The sequence below is a fragment of the Puma concolor genome, chromosome A3, assembly GCF_028749965.1.
Source record: "Puma concolor isolate L17-30 chromosome A3, mPumCon1.1.hap2, whole genome shotgun sequence".
Lineage (NCBI taxonomy): Eukaryota > Metazoa > Chordata > Mammalia > Carnivora > Felidae > Puma > Puma concolor.
In genome coordinates this window covers 39,515,746-39,530,939 of record NC_141669.1, presented here as the reverse complement: position 1 = coordinate 39,530,939, position 15,194 = coordinate 39,515,746, and the positions used below count along the sequence as shown (strand labels likewise).

General features: G+C 49.7%; 1 protein-coding gene and 1 long non-coding RNA gene across 4 annotated transcripts; one reads left to right on the top strand and one right to left on the bottom strand.

Moving 5' to 3' along the window:
• Positions 1-310: 310 nt before the first annotated feature.
• On the bottom strand, positions 311-5,687 carry CD8A (CD8 subunit alpha). Of its 2 annotated transcripts, none has more exons than XR_015249071.1 (6): positions 5,514-5,687; positions 5,060-5,425; positions 4,340-4,450; positions 3,880-4,120; positions 3,339-3,369; positions 311-429 (listed from the first exon to the last, which is right to left on the bottom strand). XR_015249071.1 is itself a non-coding variant. In XM_086700644.1 (6 exons), the coding sequence occupies exons 1-6, from the start codon at positions 5,560-5,562 to the stop codon at positions 378-380; spliced, it is 720 nt and encodes a 239-aa protein (XP_086556770.1). In that variant the 5' UTR covers positions 5,563-5,685; the 3' UTR covers positions 311-377. The 2 variants fall into 2 exon arrangements, 1 of the variants encoding a protein (XP_086556770.1); XM_086700644.1 differs by having other exon boundaries at positions 4,010-4,120; positions 5,514-5,685.
• Positions 5,622-12,944, top strand: LOC147582392 (uncharacterized). 2 transcript variants are annotated; one of them, XR_015249074.1, is made up of 2 exons: positions 5,622-5,747; positions 7,523-12,944. It is a non-coding gene; the product is annotated as an uncharacterized LOC147582392 (long non-coding RNA). The 2 variants fall into 2 exon arrangements; XR_015249073.1 differs by having other exon boundaries at positions 5,702-6,887.
• Positions 12,945-15,194: the final 2,250 nt, after the last annotated feature.

Below are 15,194 nucleotides of genomic sequence, written 5' to 3'. Positions count from 1 at the left end.
CCCCATCCCTGGATGTCCACTGAAGAGGTTTGGGCTAAGCTATGTCAAGGCTCCCTCCTCCCCCACCAGCTCTAACCGCCAGATTCCGAGAACATGGCTCACAGTAGCTCTGGCCTGCCCACCCTTTACCCCAGTGCGTGCACACAATGGTCTCGTAACCCTTGTGGTGTACTGTAGATACACAGTCTTGTTTTGTGTCAACTGAGGAAAACACATAAAGAAAAAGTCGCTTCCCCACCCCACCCCCATGAAAATAATAATGAGAACAGATACATTAAGAAGGAAGCTGGAAAAACTGAAAGGGAAGGACTTACTGTCCTCATAAAGAGAGTTTTATTTGGTCTTGTAGTGGCTGGTGCATGGGGCCCATCTCCATGTTAGACGTATCTCTCTGACGGGCTAGGCTTGCCTCCTGCTCTGACCGCGGGCCTGAAAGAGAGACAGGCGACCAACTGTTACTGCAGCAAGAGCCCCCACGGTGTGATGCAACATCCATGCATGTCTCCCCACCCTCTCCAGCCTCCTGGCCCCTACAGGGCCTGAGGACTTGTCCCTGGAACACCAGCATGGGGCTGGGTGAGTGATGTCAGCAACCCTGTCAAGCATCACGTGTCTGTCGTCTCGTGGTCACAGCTACCTGAAGAGTGAGGGGCACTGGGAATGAGAGACTGGAGAACTTGCCCAAGGTCACATATCTAGGAGGTGGTGGAGCCAGGGTCTGAACCCAGTTTGTCTAGCTTCTTGGAGCCTTTGTCAGGGTACCCATGGAGGTGACAAAAAGAGGCTGATAACCAACATCATCAGTTGACCTGATTCTCATCCCCTGGGAGGATCACAGGGATAGGGGAGGATGTGAGCAAACCACCACCATCAGCCACGAAGAGCTACTTTATCTCACACAAACAACCCACATTTGATGTCACACTAAAAATGTGTGTTAATTCAGTACTGGGCTAGTGCCTCCTAAATGGGCTAATGCATCATGAGTGTCATGTCTACGCATACCATCCTCCCAAACGTCTCTGTGGAAGCTGAGCTGCCCTCAGTCATCACTAGATATGTTAACTCATGCATGTGGATCCCTGAGATATGCTTACTCAGTATAGCTTTGCATTCTAGGGCAGAGTTGTGTTCTCAGTTCCTTTTTTTTTTTTTTAAGTTTATTTATTTTGAGAGAAAGAGTGCATGGGAGAGGCAGAGTGAGAGAGAGAGGGAGAGAGAGAGAGAGAGAGAGAGAGAGAGAATCCCAAGTAGGGTCTGCACTGTCAGTGCACAGCCTGATGTGGGGCTCAGACTCACAAACCGTGAGATCATGACCTGAGCCAAGATCAAGAGTCAGACATTGAAACAACTGAGCCATCCAGGTGCCCCTCTCAGTTCATTTCAAAATGAGAATTTTCAGAAAAGATACAGATAAGGGATGATCCTCCTCCAAAAGCTCCCAACTGCACCCCAAGTACTTGAAAATGCTAAAAATCTTTCTCTGTTTTGAAAGGGTCTTTATCCCCTTGTTATAGCATTTAAAACAGGCATTGGAGGGGCGCCTGGGTGGCGCAGTCGGTTAAGCGTCCGACTTCAGCCAGGTCACGATCTCGCGGTCCGTGAGTTCGAGCCCCACGTCGGGCTCTGGGCTGATGGCTCAGAGCCTGGAGCCTGTTTCCGATTCTGTGTCTCCCTCTCTCTCTGCCCCTCCCCCGTTCATGCTCTGTCCCTCTCTGTCCCAAAAATAAATAAAAAACGTTGAAAAAAAATTAAAAAAAAAAAATAAAACAGGCATTGGAAATTCATTACAGTTCCATTGTTACATATTTATATATATATATAAAGATATATGAGATAGTGAAGTTGGCTTCCTGCAGGGAAATATCAAGGAGTGGGAAATGCAAACCCTAGGAATGAAACTTGAAATAATTTGGGGGCGCCTCAAAAATTAATGACTCAGTTAAGTGTCAGAGTCTTGATCTCAGCTTAGGTCATAATCTCACAGTTGGTGAGTTCAAGCCCCACATCGGGCTCTGCACTGATGGTGCAAAGCCTGCTTGGGATTCTGTCTCTCCCTTCTCTCTGCCCCTCCCCTGCTTGTGTGTATGTGTGTGTGTGTGCGCACACCCATGCTATCTCTCTCTCAAACTTAAAAAACAAACCTTGAAATATTTTTATCTACTGAAAGAAACCAGTGAATATAATTCTTATATGTTATCCTTAAACAACCCCATCCCCCAACCCCCCAATCGTAGGAAGCAGCCTGAGTTTTGGATAGAAGTCACAGCTCTGCTACCTGCTGATTGTATGGCCTTGGACAAGTCACTAAATGTCCTACCCATTAGTTTCCTCATCTGAAAAATGGTGGTCATGGTAACTACTTGTAAAATTGTTATGAAACTTGAAATTAATATATATATATATATGTATATATATGGCTAGTAGCTGGGACTCTGCAGGCTTTTATCAAGTGATTTATTATTATCAATAATCTGGGTGTCATCATGTCTCTGCCGTCTTTGGTGGGTTTCTTGAGCTGAGCTGCTAATCTGTGAGATGGGACTGTGGTATCTCTCACATGGGGTTGCTGTGTGGATAAGAGAGATCCTGAGTGTAGCCCCACCACAGTGCAGGGCTCCAGTGGTGCCAGTGAGATGTTAGGGCAGGGCTGCCTCAGCCTAAGTTCAAAGGACTGTGGAGACGGAGACCTCTCTTCCAGACACTGGTTTTTGTTTTTGTTTTTTTCATGATCATTTCAGAATGATCACAGCCTGGAATTGGATCAGGGAGTCACTTGAGCTGCCAGATAGTTAACTGCCCCTGCCTCTGGTTCCCTTTTCTTCCAGTCCACTCCTTGGTCATAAATCCAGGCCCTGCACTGACACAGGGAAATTAGGAACCTAGACCATTGTTTATTTGGTTCCCTGATAGAAGATTGGCTCTCTCTCAAAACACTAGACTCTCAAAAATCTAGAACAAGCAAGTGGGAAGGAAAAGTTTTCTTAAGAAAACAATAAAAGCCAGCTGGAATCATCCAGATGAAGAGACCTCAGGTCTTTGAGGAGCTAGGATTCTTTGGGCGAATGCTTCAGATGGGATTTTTGGTGCTAAGCCAAATAAGAGGGAGATTTACTATAGTCACACTGCTCTTCCTGTTAGCCCAACCTGTGCCCCCATTTCCCCCACAGTGCCTGCCTTGTGCCTCTCTCTGCTCAAGAACTATGCTGATTCCCTGCTCCCAGAATTCCACTGCTGTGGCCTCTCTCTGGGAAGGGTTCCCACCGAGTGCTGTTTGGGAAGCCCGGCCTCTGCCCAGGGCTGCCCAGTGTTAGGCCCAGGGATTACAAAACACTCACCTCGGACATTTGCAAACACGTCTTCGGTTCCCTGGATAAGAAAAAGAAGGGGTAAAGTGACTGACCCCCCCCCTCCACCAATAGTCCCCAGATAGAGTTTCTCCCTCCCTTTTCCTATTTCTTTAGGATTTTAACTTTTGAGAGCCAGGTAAGGGAGTTTTCCTTCCCTCTTCTCATCAATTTTAAAAAGCATTGAAAATACAGATGTGGGTTAAGATGGGTTAGTACAGTCACCCACGGTGGGACCCAAAGTAGTAGGGGATTCGCGAGGAGGCGGCTAAGGGTCAGTCTCAACTCGTCATGGTTTTTGACCAGCCTTTCTGGGCACTGGTCCCAGGGCCACAGCGGCAGACTCCCCCGCGGCCGTTTGTGATAAGCCAGGATCTGTGCGCTGCCTTGTCCTTAGCCAATGGACTCACCACAGCTACGGCCCCTGGGATAAGGGCTCTGTCGTCGGGAAAATGTCCCGGAGAGTGGAAAGCAGAGGGACAAGGGACTTTCTCGAGTTCTGTCTCCAGGAAAAAAATGGGCTCTGCCTTACCCTACAGTGCAGCTCGGAGTCCCAGAAATCTCCATCCTGTCTGCGGGCAACGGCTGCCTGGAGCAAGCCGCGGAATCGGAGCCAGTGGAGCAGACCGCTTCCCGTAACTCCGCGCTTCCCTAGGACTTACTGTGGTTGCAGATGACGGTGATGACCAGCGACAGGAGAAGGAAGGCGCAGGTCCCAGCCAGGGGTGCCCAGATGTAGATGTCACAGGACAAGTCCAGCCCACTTGCTTCCACTGAAGACACCGAAAACGCCGACATTTAGGAGCCGGCCCGCGATCCTCTCACCCCATACCACCAGTTGGGCCTGTCTCTCGGGTCCGGGTCTGTTTTCCCACCACGTGGACAGCTTTCGCCTCTACCTCCAGGATCAGGGCTGGCCCTAGCAGGGGCTCTCCCTGCGGTCCGCACGGCCCCTGGCCGGTTCCCGCCCCGGGACCTTGTGCCTGTCTCACCTGTGCTGCCCGCTGAAGGCTGGCAGGTCCCCGGGCGCAGAGACACCCGCTGCGACGTGGTGATGGGCGCCTGCGTGGGCGGTCGCGGCGCGGGCGTAGTGGTGGGCTTGACTGCGGGAAAAACACAGCCTAGTTGGAGTCGGACCGGGGACATCTACCTTAACCCTCCCCACTGCCCCACGCGCCTCTGCCCCAGGGGGCGCCTCCTCCGCGCTCGCGGATCTCTGCACTCAAGGCGGGGAGACGGATTAGGGACTTCGAGGATTCGCGCTCACCCCTTTGCGGCGCGCGCGGTACCCTGCCGAGTCCCCGGCTCCGCCAAGCGCACCCGGCGCCTCGGACCGGAACGCAGAAGCCCGCTCCCGGTCACCCAGCCTCTCTCCATGGCTCAACCCGCAAGCTTGCGGGCTTGGGTTGATATCCGCCGGTCACTGACGAGCAAACGCTGGCTCACAGAATTTAAGTAACTGCCCAGGAGTAGACGAGCACCCGAACTCGAGCCCAAATCGGCCGGACCTAAGAAGCCATCTTCAGCCTCGACCCAGCCGCACCTTAGCCTCAGCTTCCTCGTCTGTGAAATGGGAGCAGTATTAAGGAGCCCCCCCCCCCCAACACACAAGGTCTCTAAGAGGCTCGAAAGCGGGGGGTTCGTGTGAACACGGGTTCAGAGAGGAGTCCTAAACCGCACACCGAGAGGTGCCGCGCCCTGGGCGCTCGGACCTGGCAGGAAGACCGGGACGAAGGAGCTGAAGTACAGAACGGAGTTGCTCACGACCGAGCAGAAATAGTAGCCTTCTTCCTCCTTGCGGAATCTGTGCAGGGTGAGACTGTAGAGGGTGTCCTGAATCCTCTGGCCCGAGATCTGTTTGGGGTCCAGCTCCTCGGCCAACTTGGTCCGGCTTCTGGAGAGGTACACCAGGAAGATGGGGCGGGCGGCAGGTTCGTTCTTCTGGAAGAGCCAGGTGCAGCCCGGCGCCGCGCTGGACAGCAGCACCTCGCACTGCAGCTCCACCCGCTGGCCGAGCCTGCCCTCCACCTTCCCGGGCGATAAGCGGAACGGGCTCGGCCCGGCGGCTGCGGCGGCATCTGCGGGTGGCAGGTGTCCAGACTGAGCCGGGAGCCCGGCGCCCCGCGTCTGCCCCGCCCCCGCCCTCCCCGAGGGTCGCCAACTCACGAAACAGCAAGGCCAGCGGCAGGAGCTGGGCAGTCACCGGAGAGGCCATGGCGCACTCGGCGCTGAGCGACACGAGCGGACGCGCGCAGGAGCTGGTGGGACCCCGAGGGGGGAAGTTGCGCCCTTCGCCGGCCGGCCGAGGAGCCAGATTTCGCGTTCGGAGGATGTGATGTCACCCGAAGCCCCGACGAGGAGAGTGGCCCTGTTTTTCCGCGGTTGCCACCTTCCAGCCCGGTGAGGGGGCTGGGAGGGAGGTGGTGGTCCATGATCTAGATGGGCCGTCGAAGTAGGCTTTACAGGACAGCTGGGGTCAGTGGAGAACTGCGGGTTTGTGGATGAAGAAAAAGGCTTGCAAATGACCCTTGGGAAAGGCTTTCTTGTGGGGGCGACGGAGACAGAGGTTTACAAGAGGTGAGGGTGAGGGTGAGCAGGAAAGCAGAGCACACACGTCCCCTTCCTCTGTAGTCACTCAGAGTGTCTCTAGCAAGATGGGCACTGAGGGTTGAGGACGGAGAGGTGTTGATGATTTGCAAGCTTCTCTGGCCAGGGGACTCTGGGTGTTTCGCCGGAAGGAGACTACCATGGGGCAGGGGCCACTCACGCCTTGTGTGGTACTGGCGGTCAGCTGCTGACCACACCCGTGGAGATTTCTCCCTGCTGCTAAACTTCACCTCACAGGTTTTTTTTTTTTTTCTTGTATGGTGTAGACACTGCAAACAGTGGGGCCTCTACACCAGTGCCTCTCTTGGCTAGACCTTCAGTCACCCTGCCATGATCATTATTCTCATAAAGGGGATCTGAGAGTGTCATTCCTGGAGGCGCCTACGAAATCCGGGACTGAATGGAGACTGAAACACGGGTTGGCTGCTCCCAACCTCTGCCCAGTCCCCTGGCCCTGCATTCTCACGGGGACTTGAGGTCGTCGAAACTCCTCTTGCCTTCGTTGTTCCCTTTGCGGGAAATACCATTCTGTTTAAGCCCTGGGGCTGGCTCCAGTGCTGTGGGATTTAGACCTCATTCCTCTGTGTACCTGACTTTAGGTGCTTGGCAGGGACATGTGTGTAGCCTGGGTGAATGCCTGGAGAGAGACAGTTTTCTTCCCAGGCTCCTGCACACCGTGTCCCCTTCCTTTTTGCAGATTGCGGTCCTGAAAGCTTCCGGCTCCAGTGGATGCCCCTCCTCCCTTTTCTTATGGTTGCCTGAGCCTTTCTGCTTTGAATCCCATAATGAATGTACCTCACACTGTTGCTACTTCATTCTAGAGTTGAGCCACGTGGCATTATCTGTGCCATGTGTCTGCCCCACCTGTGAGTTTTGCCTGGCGAAGACTGTGTCTCAGACACCCCTCCCCACCATGTCACATCATAGCTTGGGGTGAGCTGTGCTTGCAAAACTTTAAGTGTTGAATGGGCTATAAAAAAAATTTTTTTTTTTTAATGTTTATCTCAGAGAGAGAGAGACAGAGCATGAGCAGGGGAAGGGCAGAGGGAGAGGGAGACACAGAATCCAAAGCAGGCTCCAGGCTCTGATACGGGGCTCGAACTCATGGACCATGAGATCATGATCTGAGCCAAAATCGAGATGCTCAACTTACTGAGCCACCCAGGCGCCCTTACCTGTTACATTTTCAAATGGAAGATGAGGGAGGCTGGGGAAGGAAAACCTTTTGTAATGATGGTTATGACTGTGGCTCACAGTAGGGCATCATCCCCTGGCATATAGATGTATACATGTGTGCGTGTGTCCCTGGCTGTGTATACACAGTGCTGTGCCTTAACTCACATGAATGAGGGTGATGGAGAAAGAGCCAAGACCAGACAGGCCATGTCTCTTTCAGGAAAAGAGAGCTGCAGCTGGCTTGGAGGCCTTCCAGCCTTGCAGCTAAGAAAAGTGTCAGCCACGAGGGTGGCAGCCCCTTTGTACAGAGCACTACAGAGGGTTGAGGGGAGGGGGATGCCAAGGCAACGTGTGAAACAAAGGAGGCTTTGTGATATTTTTTTTTTTTACAGAATGTGGTGGATTCTCGATGCAACCACGAGGACATCCGCTCCGCAGCAAGCAGGAGAGCAGATGCAATCCGCGCGCAAATTCGGGGGATACTTGCATGCAATAGAGCCAGGTGTGCAGAGGGCTGAGCGGGGCCTGCCCTCCCCTGCCAGGTGCGTCCCCTACCCCAAGCCACGGCACTCCAGCGGGGTGGCGTGAAGACACGAGAACTACACTCCGCCAGGCGAGCCCCTTCTTTTTAAAAACATCCAGAGAGAGACAAGGTAGGAGAGTCACCAGTTTCTGTGCTGAATTGAAGCAAGTCTTTGTTTTTCTGGAGGTGTTCGTTCTTAAAACGTGGAAATAAAATCATCTTAACTGACATGACACGAAGACACTCAGAAGGCATACACGGGCAGGGCAGGGGTACGAAATTAATCAGGGCTCCGTGCCACAGCTCCTACGACACTGACTACACGGACAACTTGCAATCAGTGGCCCTGCTGCCTCCTCTTGCCAATCCAGCTCTGTGGGGACAATACTGTCTCCTTGGAAGGAGTTAGCTTGTTTGGGCCTAGAAAGGCCTTTGGGTTCTAGAGTTGACAAGGCTTTGCTTTATCTCAGTGACAAATACCTGTCAACGTCACTCCCACTTTTTCTGGAGAATGTTTCAATCTACAGACACATTGTCATATTGTATGTCTTTGAGTTTGCATTGTGTTGTTACATATAGATTTAGTTCATTCATTTAAAATGGTGTATAGTAACATTATCTTGTGAATACAGGACAGTTTGGGGGTCCTCAAACCAGAGTATTCATACCCCTGGGGGACAAGGAGGCTGTCTGCGGGGATGCACGATATTTGAAGGGGCTCATTTTCCAGATCCTCAACTGCCATTGGTTCTCTTTCCTAAGACGGATCTGCCCAGGAGCAGATGTCTGTGTCTTGTCTTCGTGTTGATTCTCTTTCCCTGCCTTCTTTTTCATAATTGCCATTTGCTTGCTTTAAAACAAAAAGGCAGACCTGCTACCATCCCATACGTTACTGTGGGGCAATGCCCAGGAGGTTCGAAACCCTCTGTGGGCAACAAGGGGAAACACCCAGATATTTTTCATTCCATGCCCATTCCTTTAGGAATAAGCATTTCTCCTGAGGAGAGTCCCTGAGATCCTGGCAAAGAGGGTGTCCGGGAGAAATGCTGGAAGCGGAGCACTTTATGGCCAACTCCTTGGCCCCATCACTTTACTCACGTCTCTTTTGGAGAGCTACAATGCAAAGCCACACAGTTACTATAGGAGGTGCGCTCATTCCTAACGTGTTCATTAGCATTGCATTGCAAAGGGAACCAGGCTTCCTTTTCTTTCTTTCTTTCTTTTTTTTTTTTTTTTAAGTTTATTTCTTTTGAAAGAGAGAGAGAGCAGGGGAGGAGCAGAGAGAGATGGATAGAGAGAGAATCCCAAGCAGGCCCGCTCTGTCAGCGCGGAACCCAATGTGGGGCTCGAACTCCCAAACCGTGAGATCATGACCTGAGCCAAAGTTGTATACTTGACCGACAGAGCCACCCAGGTGCCCCCAGACTTCCTTTTCAACACACAGTCTGAGTTGCTACTTGGTTTGACATTGAAGACTGGCTTTGCCAATGACATTAGTTGGCAGCATTTTTATTTGCAGCGAATCAAATGAGGTAAAAATCCTCAGCTCCAAAGTTTTGATGAAAACAAAGTTTAAAGTCTATGATAAAATAAAAACATTTAATTAAAATATAGTTTTGTCAAATCTGTATTGAAATTAAAAATATTTATATTTCCCCAACCCCTTCTAAGTCCATCAGTGAGGGCAGTTGCTTCTAGGTGAGATAAGAATGGTACAGTTCAGGGGCACCTAGGTGGCTCAGTCGGTTGGGCGTCTGACTTCAGCTCAGGTCACGATCTTGCAGTCTGTGAGTTCGAGCCCTGCATCGGGCTCTGGGCTGATGGCTCAGAGCCTGGAGCCTGCTTCCGATTCTGTGTCTCCCTCTCTCTCTGCCCCTCCCCCGTTCATGCTCTGTCTCTCTCTGTCCCAAAAATAAATAAACGTTAAAAAAAAAATTAAAAAAAAAAAAAAAGAATGGTACAGTTCATAGGTATGAGTAAATAGGTATTGGTAAAGCCTGTCTTAGTCGGCTTCCAGAAACTGAGAAGTGAGTAACTCTAAAGATAGTAATCAAGCCACTTGCAGTTCAGTGGTTCCCAAGTCTTTGCTTTCAACACAATTGAAAGAAGACCTACTAGATTTGCCAACGGTTAGGGGCTGAAGTGTGTATGTCCCCTGAAAATCCTATTTTGAAATCCTAACCCCCAGTACCTCAGAATATAACCTTATTGGAGATAGGGTTTTATTAAAGGTAAAGTCAAATTAAAATGAGGTCATTAGGGTGGGTCCTAATCCAATATAATTGGTGTCCTTCTAAAGAGGGTACATTTGGATACAGACACATACCCTGGGAGAATGGCATGTGAAAATAAAGGCAGAGATCACGGTGATGATTCTACAAGCCAAGAAACCCAAAGATGGTGGGAAATGCACCAGAAAGTAGGGGAGAGGGAAAGCAGATCTTTCTCACAGCCCTGAAAGGGAACAAACTCACCCCTGATCTTGGACTTGTAGCTTCCAGAAACTGTGAGACTATACATTGCTGTTGTGGAGCGCCTGGTTTGTGGTACTTTGTTTACAGCAGCCCTTGCAAAGTAACAGAGTAACAACTAGATCATTAAAATGGCTTTTTGTTGGTAGCTCACTATTGTGGTTTTTTTTTTTTTTTAATTTTTTTTAATGCTTTATTTTTTGAGAGAGAGACAGAGTGTGAACAGGGGAGGGGCAGAGAGAGAGAGAGAGGGAGACACAGAATCCGAAGCAGGCTCCAGGCTCTGAACTGTCAGCACGGAGCCCAATGTGGAACTCGAACCCACCCATGAACTGCAAGATCATGACCTGAGCTGAAGGTGGATGCTTAACTGACTGAGCCACCCAGGCGCCCTGTGGTGTTCTTTTTTTTTGAAAAAGTTAAAAGATTTAGCGTCTCTGCTACAACCAAACCATTTATAAGAACAAGATTTCTCAGTGCTTACACTGGATGAAAAGAAGGTAGAAAAATAATTGATGTTGAACCCTGTCTCATTTTAGCAATAGGTAATAATTTCTTATGGGTTCATTAACTAATTGGGCCTATCCATCTCTTTAAGAGCTGAATTTCCACTAAAAGTTTTTTTTTTTATAAAAATTCTTATTTTGACACTGCATTATAAGAAACAATACAGAGCTCTCATATACTCTTTACCCAGTGTCTCCCAATGGTAACATTTTGTAACTATAGTACAGTATTACCAAAGGCTACTTTTTATGTTTAACATTTCATTTTCAATGTAACTTCTGTTGTTTTTGAGCAGTCTGCACTGCCAATAGCTGTAATGATGGCATAATCTAAATACATTTTTAATACTTGGAAATTCATGGTTATAGGAAATTAAAATTTCATTTTATATGCTTTTCTGGCAGAGAAGTCTGATCAATAAAAGCTCTTCAAGCATAAAAACATACTACATTAGGATAAACTTCTATGCAGGAAGATGGGTAGAATTCATAAATTAGAGGGAAAAAAGGAATGATGAAAAATTTTCAAAAGGTAAACAACATGTTCTTGCTTTTAAAAACAGGTGAGGGTTGGGGCGCCTGGGTGGCTCAGTTGGTTAAGCCTCCGTCTCAGGTCATGATCTCACGGTTAGTGAGTTCGAGCCCCTCATCGAGCTCTATGCTGACAGCTCAGAGCCTGGAGTCTGCTTTGGATTCTGTGTCTCCCTCTCTTTCTGCTCCTTCCCCTGCTCATGCTGTGTCTCTCTCTGTCTCTCTCAAAAATAAATAAACATTAAAAAAAAAACAAACAAACAGTGAGGGTGGAAATAAAATTGATACATTATTTATTCATATTTTATCAGAAAAAGTTAAAAAGTGATGTAAAGTTTTTATCTTAAAACATTAATATTTACAACACATTGGAATTATATATTTTACATCTATTTATGACGAAAAATGCTTGATGTCAAGTTAAAATGGAGTGAAGGAATATACCTACATTCATAGCAGCATCATTCACAAGAGCTATGACGTGGAGGCAACCCAGGTGTCCCCCGATAGATGAAAGATAAGCAAATGTGGGATGTCCACACAATGGAATATTATTCAACTTTTAAAAAGGAAGGAAATTTTGACATATACTACAACGTGGCTAAACCCTGAGAACCTTATGACGAGTGAAATAAGCCAGTCACAAAGGGACAAATACTGTGCTCAGAACCATAGGGACAGAAAGTAGATTGGCAGTTGCCATGAACTGGGGGGCAGAAGGTTGGGGAGTTATTATTTGATGAGTACAAAATAGGAGTTCTGGAGATGGGTGGAGATGGATGGTAGTGATGTCTGTACCATAATGTGAATGTGCTTAATACCACTGAACTCGACACTGAGAAATGGTTAAGATGGTAAATATTATACGTATTTTACCACAATAAAAACTTCAAAAAAAAAAAAAACAAACCAAGTAAAGGAGCACAGAGTCTTTCGTCTTTGGGGTGGGATACAAGAGCAGTAAAATCTGATAACAACCGCCACTCTTTATTTATCCATTCCTTTGTGTTTTTTTATTTTAAAAAATTTTATGTTTATTCATTTTTGAAAAACAGAGAGAAACATAGCACAAGCAGGGGTGGGGCGGAGAGAGAGGGGGACACAGAATCTGAAGCAGGCTCCAGGATGTCAGCACAGAGCCCAACGCAGGGCTTGAACTCACGAACGCAAGATCAAGACCTGAGCCACAGTCAGATGCTCAACCAACTGAGCCAGCCAGGCACCCCTCTCTGTTCCTTTCTTAATGGATCTTTAGGCTGTTTCTAGTTTTTGCCGTTATAAACAATGCTACGGTGAGTATCCTTGTGAATATTTCCTACAGTCTATGTACAAGATTTTCTCTAGGGTGTCAGCTTGGGAGAGGAAGGGCTTCAAGAGGATGCCAACTGACCTGGAACATGGGCTTCTCTTCAACCTCCCTAGCCATTGGCAAGTTTCTCTCCAAAGTGATGATACCAGTTTATCCTCACACCAGCTGTGGATGAGTTTCCATTTACCCACGCGCTTTATAATTCTTAGTTTGGTCAGTCTTTTCAATTCTGTCACTCTGATAGATGAGTTGGTATCTTGTTGTTTAAACTTGCATCTCCCTAAGGTTGAGAGACAGTGTGTCCTTCCCATGCGGCCATTCAGCTGACCTCTTCCGCCAAATGCCTGTCTGCATTCTTTGCCTACAGGTCTGTTGAACATTTAAAAGACAAATTTTGTTGGTGCTTAGGGAACCTGATTTCTTTCTAACCAGTTGTGCAGTATTGATTCCACAATAAATGAGGCTTCAGCTCTCCTTTTTCTTTCTGGCTGTGCTGAGTCCTGCTGTACTCATGGTTAAGGCTCTGGCAAAAACAAACAAACAAACAAACAAACAACAACCCAGGTGCAAAATAAACTTACAAAAAAGGCTCACTTTCTTCCTTTCTTCCCTCCTTCCTTTCCTCCTTCTTTCCTTCCTTTTTCTTCCTTTCTTCCTTTGTTTTTTCTTTCTCCTTTCCTTTCCTTTCCTATCCTTTCCTTTCCTTTCCTTTTCTTTACTTTCTCTTTCTCTTTCTTTTTCTTGAGACAATTTGTTGTCTTGACCCAGTGTATCCAAGATAGAAACTTGAAAAGTCAGTGGAAATGTTTCTTTGTACACAAGATGGTTACTTCTTTACTTGGGCGCTGGTGGAGGATCCATGAAGTAAGCTCAACGCAACCATGAAGCTTTCACGCTCATGTTTTATAAACTGTGACCTTGCCCGTGGGAAGCCCCCGTGCTACTTTCTGAGGGCATCTTCGCGGTTCTCTTCAGATACCTGCCGGGTGAGCTGTGGAAGCTGGAGGGCGCAGCAATGGAAAATTGCAAGGGCGGGGGTGGGAGGCGATTGTTTCCACAGCTAACCACCCTCGCCTGGGGCAGGCGGAAAAGGTTCCAACTCGTCCTACAGCCCACTGACCCATTAATTACAGTTTCCTCCTCTGCGAACAGGAAGACAGGAGAGTGAAGAGGAAGGTAGAAGGCGAAGCTTGAGAAGGAGAGAAAAGACCTGGAAACCCGAGGGCTCTCCCCATCCTCCCTCCCTCCTCCTGTAGTCCTCCAGCTCCTCCCTCCTCTTTCCGTTTTTCTGGGAGCGGGGTGAAAGGGGTGAGAGGATTTCCCAGGAAGGTTTGCAATTTCTCAGGTTAGCAGGAATGGGAGAAATGAGCCTCCTCTCCGCACCTGACATTGAGGCGAACTGTCCATCAGGAACATTCCTAGCGCAGAGCGGTGCAAGAGGACTCCCTAGGCCCCACAGTCAGCTTCTAACTTGGACTGTGGAGAATGTGTTCCCATGCCGCCCCCCCCCCCCGCCCCCAGGCGGCTGTGCAGTGGAGGGGAGCTACGTGGAGCCGGCATGCGGGTGGGGCCTGCAGCTGGTGTCCTGCTTCACCGCACCGCTTCCAGTGCTGCAGGTCCCCAAGCCAAAGGGGACAGGCAAGGAAACACGTGATACCAGATGGGGGGTGCCAGGATGTGGTGGGTGCAGCGAGGACAGGAGCCCAGCCAAAGTCGCCACCCTTAGCAGGGGGGCGGAGGGAAGCTGGGGGAAGGCGACCAGGGCGACCAGCGCAGCTGCACCTGAACCCAGTCTTCACCGAGGCGGAGACGTGCAGCGCTGGGGAGCCAGGCTGAAGGCGCACGCCGCTGCATAGGCACGGCGGCCTAGGCGGAGCGGAGGGTTTGGGGAATCCGCACCAGCCAGGTCGCTTGAGGCAGAGTTGATGGACAGGAGGTGGGGCCATTGTAAGAGGTTTGCACCCCCTTCCCTTCTCAGTTGCTCATTCTGCACCATTCTCTGGGCCAGCCTGGGCAGATGTCTAAGGTATCCACCCTGCTTGATCCAGGGCCGGGATCCCTCCCACCATTTCGCACAGAATTTATTTTTCTGTGCGTAGCAAGCTCCCGAACAGAAGCAGCCAGCACATTTCCCACTCTTACCCCAGGAGACAGTGGCTCCTAAAGAAAGTCGGGGCTTGGCCTTCTGCCCCTGCCCCCCCCCCCCCCCAGAGGAAGAAAACATTACATTACAAACATTACATTATAGAGGAAGAAAAACGGAGTCCCAGGAGGGTGAGCATTTTACTACAAGTAACTCAGGAGGGCCTCCCTAAACTGGGTCTAGCAGCCCAGGACGCTCCCCACCACGCCCGCCCGGTGCCCACCGTGGATGAAAGCTAACGCGCCGCTCCGTCCAGCAGGGGGCGATGTTGCTCTGGTTTCCCCCCCCTCTAGTGGGGAGTGGGGATGAGGGGTGAGGGGTGGCGGGGGGTGGGTAATCCGATTCAGTCCGCGCTTGACCACAAGCAAAACGGAAGCAGGTGCGAGTTCCCACCGGGTGCCCAGCCTCGTTCAACCTCCCCACATTGCCTCAGTCTTCCCCGGCTGTAGCTCCCCCCCCCCCCCCCCCCTTTCTCAAGATCCCCACTCTGACTCCCTAATCCTTTTCCAGGCTCCTTAGAGCCCTATTTTTCTTTGGCAACGGGGATTAGTATTGGGAGGGGGGTGGGGTGGGTGGAGGGT

Coding starts and splice junctions, on each gene's coding strand:
- CD8A (XM_086700644.1), bottom strand. CDS start 5,562: ATGGCCTCTCCGGTGACTGCCCAGCTCCTGCCGCTGGCCTTGCTGTTT. Junction 5,426..5,513: donor GCCGCTGGCCTTGCTGTTTC/GTGAGTTGGCGA, acceptor TGCCACCCGCAG/ATGCCGCCGCAGCCGCCGGG. Junction 430..3,338: donor CGTGTTTGCAAATGTCCGAG/GTGAGTGTTTTG, acceptor TCTCTCTTTCAG/GCCCGCGGTCAGAGCAGGAG.